The sequence below is a fragment of the Pelodiscus sinensis genome, chromosome 3 (assembly GCF_052426305.1).
Source record: "Pelodiscus sinensis isolate ZL-2025 chromosome 3, ASM5242630v1, whole genome shotgun sequence".
Taxonomy (NCBI): domain Eukaryota; kingdom Metazoa; phylum Chordata; order Testudines; family Trionychidae; genus Pelodiscus; species Pelodiscus sinensis.
The window spans coordinates 142,724,561-142,738,104 of NC_143054.1; the positions used below are offsets into that span (position 1 = coordinate 142,724,561).

A 13,544-nucleotide genomic window follows, 5' to 3' on the forward strand; every position below is an offset into this window, starting at 1 on the left:
CAGGGAGCAGAGGTTGGCTGAAGGAGGGGGCCTATTTCTGCACCTGTGGCCAGTCACATCCAGACAGCGTCCGCTGGCTCTCTCCAAGCCTTTGAGGAACAGTGAGCGCTAGCTGGGGTTCTCTGCTCAGTGTCCCCATCCGGCTCCTTTGTTTTAGCCCTTTGACCTGCACCCCTGTCCCTGCTTTCTCTTTATTTGTCCCCCATAATCACTTAACATTCTGGGCTCTGTGGACCCTCCCTGTAGGCCGTGGGGAGGTTCTGTAGCTGTGGACTGGCTTAGCCCCACCCACCTCCCAGAAGCCAATCCCACAGGAATCCATCCTTTGCAGTGAGCCATCCTTGTCCAAACCCCTTCTCTTTCTCCAGAGGCCATTTCCTCTTGTTATGGGGAGGGATTGCAACAGAGCCCTCTCCCCAGGAGGTGGGAGCCCCCAATTCACACCCTTTAAAGGAGCAGGGGCATGCCCTGGGGTCTGCCCCAACCTGCACCCAATGAATATGCACTGCAAGCGGAGCTGCTTCAGCAGACAAGAATACTGGGTTAATACACTATTGACAGAACAGCATGGGCAGTGGGTACTGTAGGCAGGGGGAGGCTGAGCAGCCCCACACAGCCTATTGCAACCCCTCACCTAGGCCAGTGTAGCTCCCGCAGGGAGTCAGGGTTGGACACTGCCTGCCCTGAGCCCTAAGCCTGCGGGCGCTAAAGTTGTGGCACATCAGAGTTGAGGCCTTGCCTCCCTGCCCTCAGCTGAGCAGTGCTAGGTTGTGGCCTGCGGTGGGCACGTTTGGGCTCCTTAGGGGGTGAAGGGGATAGAACAGGAGGGCCACGGGGGGGGGGGGGGGGGGGAGTGGGGCCTGAGACTAGCCTCCCCAGGTGGCCAGGTCACCGGCCATCCATGAGCCTTAGCCTTGAAGGGAGCCTATGCCCTAGCGCTGCTTCAAATAGCTTCCCAGCCTGCCTGTGACGGACCATGCTCGCTACACCCTGCTCTAGGGGGGATGTTATGAAGCTGGGGTTTGGCGCAGGACTTCACCCCTCACGGGCTGTTCCAGCCATGGAGGCTCTGGGTGGCAGGCCTGAGGGTAGCCCCCACCCAGCTTTGGATGGCAGAGGCCCTGGTAGAACTGGCAGGAGGGCTGCCCACAAACAAGATCTATTTACACAGCCAGACCCAGGGCTAACAGCTGCCCTCCCACCCCCACAGAACCCTGCACCAGGAACACAGGGACAGTGACCAGCCAGCAGGAGCAGAGGGCTCAGGCTGGAACACAGTCTGGCCCAACGCCCCGGCCGCGCTGGGCCTACAGCAGCAATATGGCCCTCTGGGTGACCTCAGGCAGCTCCCTGGGGTGCAAAGTGGCCAGTAATGCTCTCCTGTGCGGCCATAAAGTCAGTGTTAGTGTCAGTCAGTCCCAAGGGCAAAGTCCCTAGGCAGAGAGCTCCCGGGCGCCAGGGTCCTTCTCCTCCCCCAAGCACATTCAGATCCCAACATACTGCCCCAGGGCACTGTTTGCAGCATCTTTTTAATTTAATAAAAAGAGAAAAGTAAAAGTACTCGAGCCATTCCCCTAGCAGTTGGGGACAGTTCTGTTCGGAGATGAAAGGGTCACTGGGCCCAACCCAGGCTCCAGAAGCAGAGCCAGGGCAAGTGGCTCCCAGGTCTCCACATCTAGTTTGAGAGCAGCCACATGCAGGGAAAAGGACCGGGGGCTGGGCTTTGTGTCCTGTCCCCAGGACCACTGCATACCACACAGCCCTGCCCAGGCTGCCCCTCCTGCTGGCAGGAAAAGGAGAACCAAGGAGGGATATTTCAGGAACAGGATCTTTGTGCTTTTCTAAACTGTGGGAGCCAATTACAAATCCCTGGAGCCACCGAGCGGAGATCATCTTTAGGTCCTGGGAGTTGCAGTTCAGTCCTACGACGAGAAAGTGAAAAGCAGCACGGAACGCGAACGTCAGCCCAGGTGTGTCTCAGCACAGGGGCCAGAAATGGAGAAGGCTCCCAGCAGTGAGTGTAGCGAATGGACTTGCCAAGCCAGTAAGGACACAAAGAAGCACCTGCCACCAGCCCTGCCGGTTACAATGTAGCTCTTTTACTAGCCCTGGAATGGGATGTTCCCCATAGCACCTCCTGCTGGGAAAGGCTGGGACGGGTGGCTCCTGCCATGCTCCCTAAAACACCTCCCACTGGAAGAGGCTGGAGCAGCTGAGATCTTGTCCCCCAGCCTGCGCTCCTGTCCCCGCTCCCTACACCACCTGATACAGGGGCAGACAGAGTGGAGCTTCCCTTGCCACGGTGCATACTTGAAAAGACAAATGAAAGGTAGTGTTTTCTTCCAGGCCTTGTTATCGGCTCTGCAGTGAGGAAAGAAACGGGGAGTGCAGCTGGAGACAAAGGGCCAGGGAAGAAAACTCCCCTGCTCATAAATAATCTTCATGTGGCGCCCCAAATACCAGATGGAGCTAGGGCAGGAGTTAATCCCCTTGCATGCCTGGAAACGAGATCTGCCCCCTGCTCCCTTCTTGGGGCCATCTCAGGAAATTGAAATACTTAGACCTATTAAGGCAATAGGAGAAAGGTGTGGGGCAGCCGGGAAAGCACCGTGCTTCCTCGCTCCAGCTCCTTGTCCAGGAAAAGCAGCTGGCAAAGGGAGTCATCGTGTCTCCCCTCCTCTCTTCCGTAGGTTCAAGGAGAGAAATAAAGTAAGTGCTCTGCAGTGGAAGTGGGGACAAGGGCACAGTCTGTCCCACGGTCCCTAAACCTTCTGCACCGAGGCCTCGCCAACAGGTGGCTTCTTGCTGCGCTTCTTCATGCGGCTGCGGGCATAGACACGCAGGAAGAGTGCCACAAAGACCACGGCCACACCCAGCCCGCCCACCACGGTGATGGCGTGCCCGTAGATGAGACAGGAGAGTAGGATGGCAAAAGCCTGGCGCAGCGTCATGATGATGGTGAAGACGGCCGCCCCAAACTGGTTGATGGTGTAGAAGATGAAGAGCTGGCCGAAGGCGGAGCAGATTGACAGCAGCATGGCGTGGGCGGCGAACTCAGAGTGGCGGGCCATGAAGTGGGCAGACTCCAGCAGGGCACCCTGCTCCAGCAGCGAGCACATTGTGAAGAGGCAGGAGAAGACATTCACTCCAAACATCATCTGCACCGGGGACATCTTGTACATGAAGAGGGCGTCCTGCCAGTTGGAAGTGAAGCTGTCGAAGACGATGTAGCCAGCCAGGAGGACCACACCAGAGAAGGTGGTGACAGTGGAGAGGTGCTTGTTGGGGGTGCTGGAGAGCAGGAACATGCTGACGCCCACCGAGATGAGCACCGCCGTCAGGTACTCCCAGTACTCGTAGCTCTTGCGTGACACCAGCTTGCCCATCAGCATGACTGGGATCACCTTGGAGGCCTTGGCCAGCACCTGGGTGGGGAAACTGATGTATTTGAGTGCCTCATATTGGCACCAGCTGCTGAGGATGTTGGAGAGCGAGGCAAAGGAATACTTGTACATGGGGGCGCCATGGCGTGGCTGCTTGGTCAGGGCACAGTACAGGCCAGCTACAGTGAAGGCCAGGATCCGGTTCATGAAAACCAGGAACTGGGAGTCTTTGAACTTCTCGCCAGGATCAGTCTCGGTGGCCCCATACGTACGGGTCATGACACGCTCCTGGAGGACACCCCAGGTCAGGTAGGAAGCCTGCAGGGCACAAAGAGCAGAGGGCGAGGGCGGAGTGGAGTTGGCAGCTGGCAAGGAGGAACAGGACTGACTGTGCACCTCTTCACCTAATTGGGATCCAGCACTCTCCTCCCCTGCATACCCCATGTGCCCAGCAAGGTGGGGGTGCCTGCCACCACAACGTCCAGCCTGGGAGCAACACACAGGCCTGTCTGGCTACGTCAGCCTCACCCACTTCGTACCCAGCAGAGAGGCCAGTCCCCTGGGCAGCGCTTCATTACTCAAAGACCTGGCGAGCACGCTCCACCTGGATGCAGCTCCTCCTCTAGTTAAGGCTGTAAGTACCCAACCAACAATGTGGTCTGGCTCCTGAGATTACAGCCACAGACATCACAGGAAGTGGCAAAGCAAGTGCCCCAGCGCTTGCACTAACTCTGCCCGTGTACGCCCTGTGCAATACAAACAGTTCTACACTCAGCTGCCTGGACAACCAGAAAAACCAGACTAAGCAGCATGACAGAGCCATGACCAAGACCCTGGTGCCAGCAGGAGCTACACGCTGCTGCCCTTTCACTCTGCAGCCATAATGGGGCATTAACACAGTGTTTTGCATTTAGTGTCCGAGGTCATTTCTTAAATTGAAAAAAAACCCCACATTTTAATTGCAAACCCAGAAGAGGAATCCACCCTCTGCGAGGACTGTCGTCTTTGCATCAAGGTTGGGGTGGGGAGCCTCAGGCCCAAGGGCCAGATGCAGCCCCCAACTTGCCTGGATCCAGCCCCCAAGGCTCATGCCCCTCCCTCTAGCATTGGGGAGCCCACACTGGTACTCCAACCCCCCTGATATCTCCCTGGATCACAGCAGGGCTGGAGCTCACAAAATCTACTAGGCTGGGCCGCACCCCAGGCTCTGGTATGCGAGGGGAATGTGGGGAGTGTCTTTCTCCTTCTCAGGTGGGCACCACGTCACTGATGATTTGGTTTTGGTTTTTTGTTTCTCACTTGTGTGTAGCTCACAACTGATTTTTCTGTGGGTGGGTGGCCCCTCGACTCAAAAAAGGTTCCCCACCCTGATCTAGGGTTACATGGCCCTGCTGCTCCTCACAGATATAATGGAGTCATTCTCCTACCTCCCACTGTACCACTGGGAAACTGCCATCCCGAGAGATAAAGCCACCTGTCCTAAATCACATTGCGAGCCTATGACAGAACCAGGAACTGAATGCTGATCTCCTGAATCCCCATCCAGTGCCTTCACTACAAGGCGCCCTTCCTCTCATTGTTCAGGCTGCACTTTGGGCATGTTTCCTGCAGCGGTGACTCAAAGAAGCAGGATCGGTTTCCTCTTTACCTCAGATTAACTTAAACACTGGAAAGATTTTTTTCAATTTCCTAATAAAACCTATGCTCAGGCTCTGCCCATAGGTAGGACATTCCAGCCCCAGAGGGGAGAACATAGGATTAAACTATATACTACTCACGCATGAAGCACAGTGCGGAGGGGTGAGGGACAGACAGACAGTATCTTCCAGCTCACCGGACACTGGCTCACCAAGCCACTCAATGGACCACGCTGGCAACCAGACTGGAGCCAACAAAACGGAGAGAGCCCAGAGACAACATGCCCCTGCATGCAGTGCGACCAGGCAAAACTCCAAGAGAACACTGGATGCTGGGACTCAGTCTTTCAAGGCCTCCAACTGGCAACCTGCATCAGGGCCTCTCTCCATCTCTGCCCCATGGCAGCATGGCTAGGAACACATTGAGGCTCTACCTGGAGGCCAGCAGCACAGAAGAGAAGCTTGAAAACCTGACGGGCTGTTGAAGACTCCATGGTTTCATTCCGGGATGCCAGGGAGCTGTCATCTGGGTGCGCAGACTTGGCCTCGCTGCCAAAGATGCAGGACTTGATGACAGGGAAGCAAATGCCGCGGCCTGGGGGATTGAGAGAACCAGGGAGGCCACATTAACTCAGGAGGGAGTGTTTCTTTTCTCCTAAGCCCCTCTGCCAGTGCTAACCCACCCAACAACCTCCCTGGGCTGCAGGAAGGGAAAGCCTGAGACCTTCTTGTATGGGCTGTATCTATAAAGCACTTTCAACTGGCTCATTCACACGCTGCCCAGCCACATTCCCCATCCCCCTTTGCCAACAGGGCCCCTCCCAGCTAAGAACAGAGTAGGGCAGGCTCCCAGCGCCAAAAGCTCACCCGTTTGCAGATGCGAGGGGCTCTGCACATTACCCACAGTGCCCTATATCTAAAGGAAACAGTCACAGCGGTCACAGCTGAGATAAAGCTCTGGAGATGAGCTAGATGAGTTTGGCTGTCTCTGGGTAGCCCTTAGCTGGCTCTGAAACAGCCAGAGAGTTCTGCCAGGGGCTTAGGGCTGGAGCAGCAGAGTGGTAGAGGAGCCGGGGGATGGAACTGAGGCATGATAGTGGAGGTGTGAGGGGAGCCAACACTGAAATAGCCCAAGGGGATGGAGGTTGGAACTGAGGTGCATTGGTTTCCTCTTACCAGTCTCCAGGTAATTCTTTCTCTTGAAGTATTGAATGAGCAGAAACCCTGGCACCATGATGCTTGCATAGCCTGCAGCATTGACGAAGAAACGGAAGAGCCAGAAGTCCCCCCAAGAGTCCTGCAGGGCAGCCAATACCTCTTCGCTGGCAGCCATGGCGGGGAGAGCAGCCAGCACGGCTGCCAGGCACCACCTGCCAAGAGATGACGTTCCACCTGGTGAGCTACAGGGCGGCTACTAGCCCAGCCAGTAACATCAGGGACGTGCCACAGGACATGGAGCCCGTGGCAGATTTCCCCACCCCTCACACAGCTCTGGAGCCACTGGGCACACTGACAAACGGAGGGAGCAGCTCAGATTTGAGAACATTCCTTCCACTGACTCTCATCCTTCCCAGTCACCAAGTCAGCTGCAAGCTGGGAGAGGAAGATCCCCTCCCCTTTCTTTGGGTGGGAGTTGCTCAGGTGCATCTGCAACATGTGACCCCGAGCAACAGGTGGGCCCAAATGGAACATTGGCGGAAGTTACCAGGGAACGGGAAAATCTCGCAGCCGTTTGAGGTGTGTCCTGGCTAAATTCCATTCAGCCTCCCCATCTCCAACTGGGTCCTGGCATCTTCTTCCCGTCTTCTCCAGTGTTGCTGTCAAGCAGCTATTGCGTCATGCCCTGGAGGTGGCTCTTTGGGGAGTAGGTGAAACAATTCCAGTGCATGGAGCACTTGGAGGTCAATGGCACAAGGGCCACGCATGTTGTCGTCTCTGGTTTTAGGAGCTGGGGTGTTTGCAGCTCTCACCATCCCGACTGCATCAGAATACAGTACTAACGACACAACTCCACACACACCAGCTCCAAATACTTTTCCTCTTTGGTACTCTCACTAGCACGAGTTTAATTTTCAGCCAAAACTTCTAGGGGCGGGGCACAAAGTGGAAGCAGCAGCTCTCACCCTGCGGCTATTTCAGCTCCTTCCTGAAAAGCAAACAGCAGCTGTGGCTCAGGGGAGGGGAAGGGCCCAGCTGGGAACTCCCCCTCAGACATCCTGCTGCAGCAGGAAAAGGGCGGCACAGGGAAGTGGCCATGTGGGGAAAAGGGGAGAGTGGGCGGAGACCTCACCACATGGGGACCAGACCCACGCAGCTTAGAACATGTGAGGCCACTAACCAGAGCTGAGAGGAAATGACCACGGCTCACCCTCAAGGCCGGAGACAGCCTCTGGCTTAGGAAGGAACTTCCCCACAGGCCTATGGGGTGAGGATTTTACCACCGCCCTGTTTTGGAGTATCCAGCCCACTGCTCTGCCAGCATTAACTCAGCATGGGTCCACAAGGACTGACTGGTGTTCTCCCCCCATGGGATAGGCCCAATATCGCCCTGAAGATGCCAAGACCCAACTGGAGGTGGGGAGGCTGAATGGAATTTCACCAGGACACACCTCAAACTGCGGCGAGATTTTCCCGTTCCCTGGTAACTTACGCCAACGTGACACCTCGTATCCTGAGGCAGCCTTACATTACCAGAACTGGAACAAGACCTGTGTGCCAGGTGGGGGTCTGGATCAGCAGATGCTGGGGTTGCTGCAGCCCCAAAATCACTACTTCCTACATAGGCACTCACCCATGGGTCAGAGCCACTTGCTATGTTAGATCAGAACACTGAGGCTGTCAGGATCCCTGGGGGTCTATTCCTGGCAGCCATTGACTTGCTTTGGGCAAGTCCCTTCACCAGCTGGTGCCTCGGTTTCTCTGGATGATGATCTCCTACTGGGGCTGAAAGGTTGAATTAATGTCTCAAGTGCTGTGGGGCCCTTGCATGGAAGGGGTCAGGAAGGGTAAAAGTGTTCATTATAACAAAGGTGTGTCGATGGCCTTTCTAGGGCTGAGGTGTCCAACAAGTTTGCAAGTATAGCCACAACAGTAGCAACGGTTCTAGCCAACTAGTCACACTCAACGGGCCAAATAGCCACATGTGGCTAATGGCTAGCACGCTGGACACCACAGCTCAAGAGGGCCTCCATAGGGGGACCCTGTAGTATCAGGGCTATGCTGATCACGTAACCTGTAGCAGCCTAGAGGCTGTATCAGTAAGGCTGTGTCTACACTGGCAAGTTATTCCGGAAAATCAGCCGCTTTTCCGGAAAAACTTGCCAGCTGTCTACACTGGCCGCTTGAATTTCCGGAAAAGCACTGACAATCTAATGTAAAATCATCAGTGCTTTTCTGGAAAAACTATGCTGCTCCCGTTCGGGCAAAAGTCTTTTTCCAGAAAACTGTTCCAGAAAAGGGCCAGTGTAGACAGCACAGTAGTGTTTTCTGCAAAAAAGCCCCGATCGCGAAAATGACAATCGGGGCTTTTTTGCGGAAAAGTGCGTCTAGATTGGCCACGGACGCTTTTCTGGAAAATGTGCTTTTCCGGAAAAGCGTCCTGCCAATCTAGACGCGCTTTTCCGGAAATACTTTTAACGGAAAACCTTTTCCGTTAAAAGCATTTCCGGAAAATCACGCCAGTGTAGATGTAGCCTAACAGGGCATTAAAGACAGGAAAGAAAGTTGCCTTTGGCCACCCCACAACTTCCCTTCCTTCTTGGGGAAAGGTCTGGGGGGCACTTCCCTTTTCCAGACAGCCTTAGGAGGAGACTCCCAAAGGACCTGTTCAAGACAGACACTTCCATCTCTGCAGGAAATTCCCTGATTACCACCAGAAATTCCCAACCATGACAGAAGTTCAACTGCTGCTCCTTTCTGGGGAACAGTCTGAGCCTGGTTTATACGCATGAGCACATGCTGCAACACTGGTGCGGAGGTAGCAGAGGGATGGTTCATTTACCCTGGCTTACCTAAGGAAGAGGCAACATTTCTGTGTAGGCTGGGGTCTTGCTAGCAACATTTAGGGCATCACTGACTTAACTCCATTCCACAGAAATGCCACTTCTGCTCCCTTCATCAGACTCTCTTGCAGCACAGGACACATGCTTGTGTGGTAACCCTTAGGCCCAACCGTAGGTACCGGGGTGAAATGGCAAACACACCCACGCCTGAACTGTCACTGCCCCTCATTCAGAATTCAATCCTCATTTATCACAATGACCTGGTATCCTGGGCTCCAGGGTGAGGGCAGCAGAAGTGCCCCCAGCTTCACTGAGGTCAGATTTTAACTAGCTGTAACTGCAGGAGCAGGCCAGGGCGTGCAGTCATGGTCTATCCCTCCCACCTGATACTTGGACCCACAACTGTGCTGAGAGGAAGCACTGAGGCTAGCCTCCATCTCTGATCATCCCTAGGGCTGGGGAGATTTCAGAGGGACAGAGTGGAGAATGGTTTAGTTATGGAGAGGTGTCTTCTGATGCTTCCCTGGCTTCAGCTGAGCCCCGGTAGGATGAGCAAAATCTCTAGTATCCCAGGCCCACAGCGAAGGGAGGTGGGGTGGGGGGGAGCTGTGCAGCTGGACAAAGGCTGGCTCTGTCCCTGCTGCTAGCAGGCTTGGCCAGACAGTTCCCTGCATCAGGTCCCTCCCCTCTCCAACAGGGCAGCTAGTGTTACAGGTAGCACCATGAAACCACAGCAGTCACCAGGCATGAAAGGAGCTTTCACAGGCTCAGGCCAAGAGGGTATCCAGGAAACGGAGAGGACAAACTCAGCTGCTGATCCTCTTCACAGAGAAGGGGGACATTTCTGACACACAATCCCTGAGCCAGGGCAGGATGGAGCCCCTGACCCCACCCCCCCTGCAATTTCTAATTTAGCCTTTCTGGCATCTCAGCACTTGATCCCGCACCAAGGGGTCAGGAAAGACCCCTCTGTGCAGAGAAAGACCCAGCCCACCTAGCTCAGCTCTAAGATCACAGGGAAGGGGAGAGAGGAACAAACATGGGATCTTCTCACAGCACTGCTGCTGCTCAGTCTCATCCTGCAGAATCCCCCCCGCTATTCTACGCCTGGGTTTCCTCTAACCCGGGCTCTGCCAATGCCCCATAATCCCAACCCACAACCCACTCTGCCCCAGGCTCCCCACAAACAGCTCCACCCATGCCCCTTACTCCTGTCCTGACCTCTCCCTGCCCGACACAGCGGCTGGTGCTATTTAAAGAGACCAAACTAGACGCCAGTCCCAGTTGCAGTGACTTTTCAATTCTTTGGGGAGTGGGATATTACACAACCGGCTATGTTCATCTGCACAGCGGAAGTTCCCATCCTACCCAATACATGTGCTATGGCCCGGGGATTCTGACAGTACACTGGCCTTAGCACTGTCTGATCTATTACCAGAGTGAGGGGGATGCATGGAATGCACAGGGCTCCAAGTCTCTTCCTCAGCAGCCTTCAGGGCCAGGGTGACCTTGGCAAACCTTATCTAGCCCCATGGGCAGAGTATTACCAGCAGCACGCTACGGGTGTGTGTATGTGTGTGTGTACTGGCTAATTGCAACGTGGAACAGAGGATGTTGACATCGCTCAGTCAACAAGGGAAGGGCCTAGCTCCTGGGGGCTGGGACTTCTCTGGCCCAGGAGAGGGCACTCTGATCTGGGGGAAGTATTTCTTGCTTCAAAGGTGTTAGGGGCTTGGGGTCCCTTTACCCAGAGCTAACAGCATTCTGTCTTTTTTTATTTGTTTGTTAGATTTTCCGAGAAAGCTCAGTGGGCACCAACAAAGGGGTAGATTTCCAAGAGAACTCAGTGCCCTAGGGAAACTCTGGCTACAAGCATCACAGTGGGAATGGAATGCTACAGAAAGTACACTCCTGACTGGTGCCTCAGGAGGAGCAGAACACATCCCCCTCCTATATAAGCATGCTGAGCTCTTTTGAAAAGAGCTGCCCCTCTGCAGTGACCAGGCCTGGGAGAGTCCTGACCAGTCTAGGGGGACTCTGGGGAACACCCTAGAGAAGAGGAAAAGCTTGGAGACATTAGCTGTGACTGGAAGTGGAGCCCAGGGAAATCTACGTCCAGCTAGCCTGCATCTAGATGTCGCACGCTGTTCTCGGGGGATTCCCTGAATTACTTCTTCCTCCTTCCCAACCTTTTTCTTTCTGAGCCCCCCGCCAACATGCTATAAAAACTCCACAGCCACCTGTGCCTCAGGAGCTGTTTTTCTGCATATAAAAACCAGAACTGGTGTTGGGGGATAGCAAGCAAGGCCATTGCCTGGAGCCCAATACCATAAGGGCATCACAAAGCTAAGGTGCTCAGACTTCAGCTTTAACCCGGGGTAGTGAGGCTTAGGGCCCTGGGATGAAGTCCTGTGTAGTGGGGCTTTGGTTTTCAGCCCTGGATCCTAGCAAGTCCAACTGGCCTCCCTTGGTGGATCCCATAAACTCTACTTGTATCCCCCCCAAGGGGCCCCAGAGCCCTGGCTGAAAATCACTGCTCCAGCATAGAGACGCCAATTCGTCCAGTGAGAGCCAGACCCTGCAGGCCACACAGCCACCAAACAGCCCTAGAAACATGGCACCTACACCACACAGCCCACAGTGACCGGCCACAGGCAACTGCCGGCGAGGAACCCGTCACTGGCTCGCCCCACCCGCCCCCGGGGGCTCTAGCCCGGGCCAGGGCCCGGCTCGGCCGAAGGCGCCCGCAGGCCAGAGGCAGGCCCCGTGCTGCTTGCAGCATGGCCAGGTCATCACTCAGCTGCCCACTTCCCCTGCGGGCCGGGCTCCAGGAGCGGCCCTGCCCGGCCTCCCGCTGCTTCCCTGTGGGTGCCCGGGCAGGACTCAGCGCGCGCCCGCCCGGCCCCGGGGCTGCACGGCCCCGCCCGCCCCGCCGGCTGGGGACGGGCCGAGCCCCCGCGCCCCCTCTGCCCGCAGCCCACGGGCGGCCCCGGCAGCAGAGGGGAAAGCGGCGGGATCCGCGCTCCGCGGCGCCCACCTGCGGCCCCGGCTGCCGGCCGGGCCGGTGCGCGCGCCTCCGCGCCCGCCCATCTGCTGCTCCCCGCGGCGCCTCTATCCCGGCCCCGCGCGGCGCAGACACCGGCCCCGCCAGCCCGCCCCGCGCAGCCGCGCCGCGCCCCACAGCGCCCCCGGCGGCCGGGAGGGGCCCGCAGAGCGCTCCCGCCCCCGAGAGGAGACAGCTGGGCGTGGGGTCCGGTGTATAGGCAAAAAGTGCAGCTCTCCAGTTTTGCGACCGTTGCAGTTTCTGTCTTGCACACATGACATTCGGTGTTACTGCTCGGGACTTGCTACCTTCGCTGGCTGCTTGCAAATTCAGAGGCAATGGGAGTTGTGGTCGAAAAAACTCTCAATTTGCTACCTCCTTGCTAACGGACTCAGGGGATAACGGACTCAGGGGATGCTTCCGTTTTTCCTGTTAATTTGCATTATATAGACACAACGCAAATTCTGATAACTATCATTCATATTTTAAAAATTTATTATTTCATAGTATCAACATCTATTTACATATTTTGTCACCTTTATGAAGTAGAACTGCACTATGAACATTTTTGGCACTTGTACTCTGTCTTCTCATCATTCATCATTCTCATCATTCAAAGACCATGAGCGGTGAGCCCTCTCTGCAGAGGGAGTGAAATGGCACTTTCTCTGGGAGTCCAGTGCAGTGCAGCGAACATCTCTTGTGCTGCCCATTCTGACCAGTGGTGTCTGCATATACTACTCGGTGATGGTGACTCTCAGGGAATTCAGCACTCCTGACTGTGCTAAGTATCAGAGGTGTAGCCGTGTTAGTCTGAATCTGCAAAAGCGACGAGGAGTCCTGTGGCACCTTATAGACTAACTGAAGTGTAGGAGCATAAGCTTTCGTGGGCAAAGACCCACTTCGTCAGATGCATGTCATCACTGTGCTGTCATTCAGGCTACATTATCTCTGTTGAAAGGCCTTGTCAATTATGTACTTGATCTTAATGTTCTCATGTACAGTCAACAGTGGGGAAACTTCCTTGATTATGAACTACACAGGAGAAGTGGGTTAGTGAAAGTATCAGAGGTTACGTCTACACTACAGAGCTAATTCGAACTAACTTACTTCAAATTAGTTAATTCGAAGTAAGCTAATTCGAACTAGCGCATTTAGACTTAAAAACTAGTTCTAAGTAGCGTTTTGCTAATTCAAACTAGCAAGTCCACAAAAAGTACTTCTCCACAAAGCAAATAGTCAACCTGTGGAACTCATTGCTGCTAGAGGCTGTGAAGGCTAGAACTAGAACAGAGTTTAAAGAGAAGGTAGATCAATTCATGGAGGTTGGGTCCATGGAGTGGTATTAGTCAGGGGGTAGGAGTGGTGTCCCTGCCCTAAGTTTGTGGAAGGCTGGAGATGGATGGCACGAGACAAATGGCTTGGTCATTGTCTTCGGTCCATCCCCTCCAGGGTCCCTAGTGTTGGCCGCTGTCGGCAG

General features: G+C 55.1%; 1 protein-coding gene across 1 annotated transcript; it reads right to left on the minus strand.

Annotated features, from left to right (window-relative positions):
* Positions 1-1,510: 1,510 nt before the first annotated feature.
* On the minus strand, positions 1,511-12,213 carry SLC35B2 (solute carrier family 35 member B2). The gene is made up of 4 exons (XM_075925054.2): positions 12,059-12,213; positions 6,197-6,390; positions 5,455-5,615; positions 1,511-3,701 (listed from the first exon to the last, which is right to left on the minus strand). The coding sequence occupies exons 1-4, from the start codon at positions 12,109-12,111 to the stop codon at positions 2,763-2,765; spliced, it is 1,347 nt and encodes a 448-aa protein (XP_075781169.2). The 5' UTR covers positions 12,112-12,213; the 3' UTR covers positions 1,511-2,762.
* Between the last annotated feature and the right edge of the window lie 1,331 nt (positions 12,214-13,544).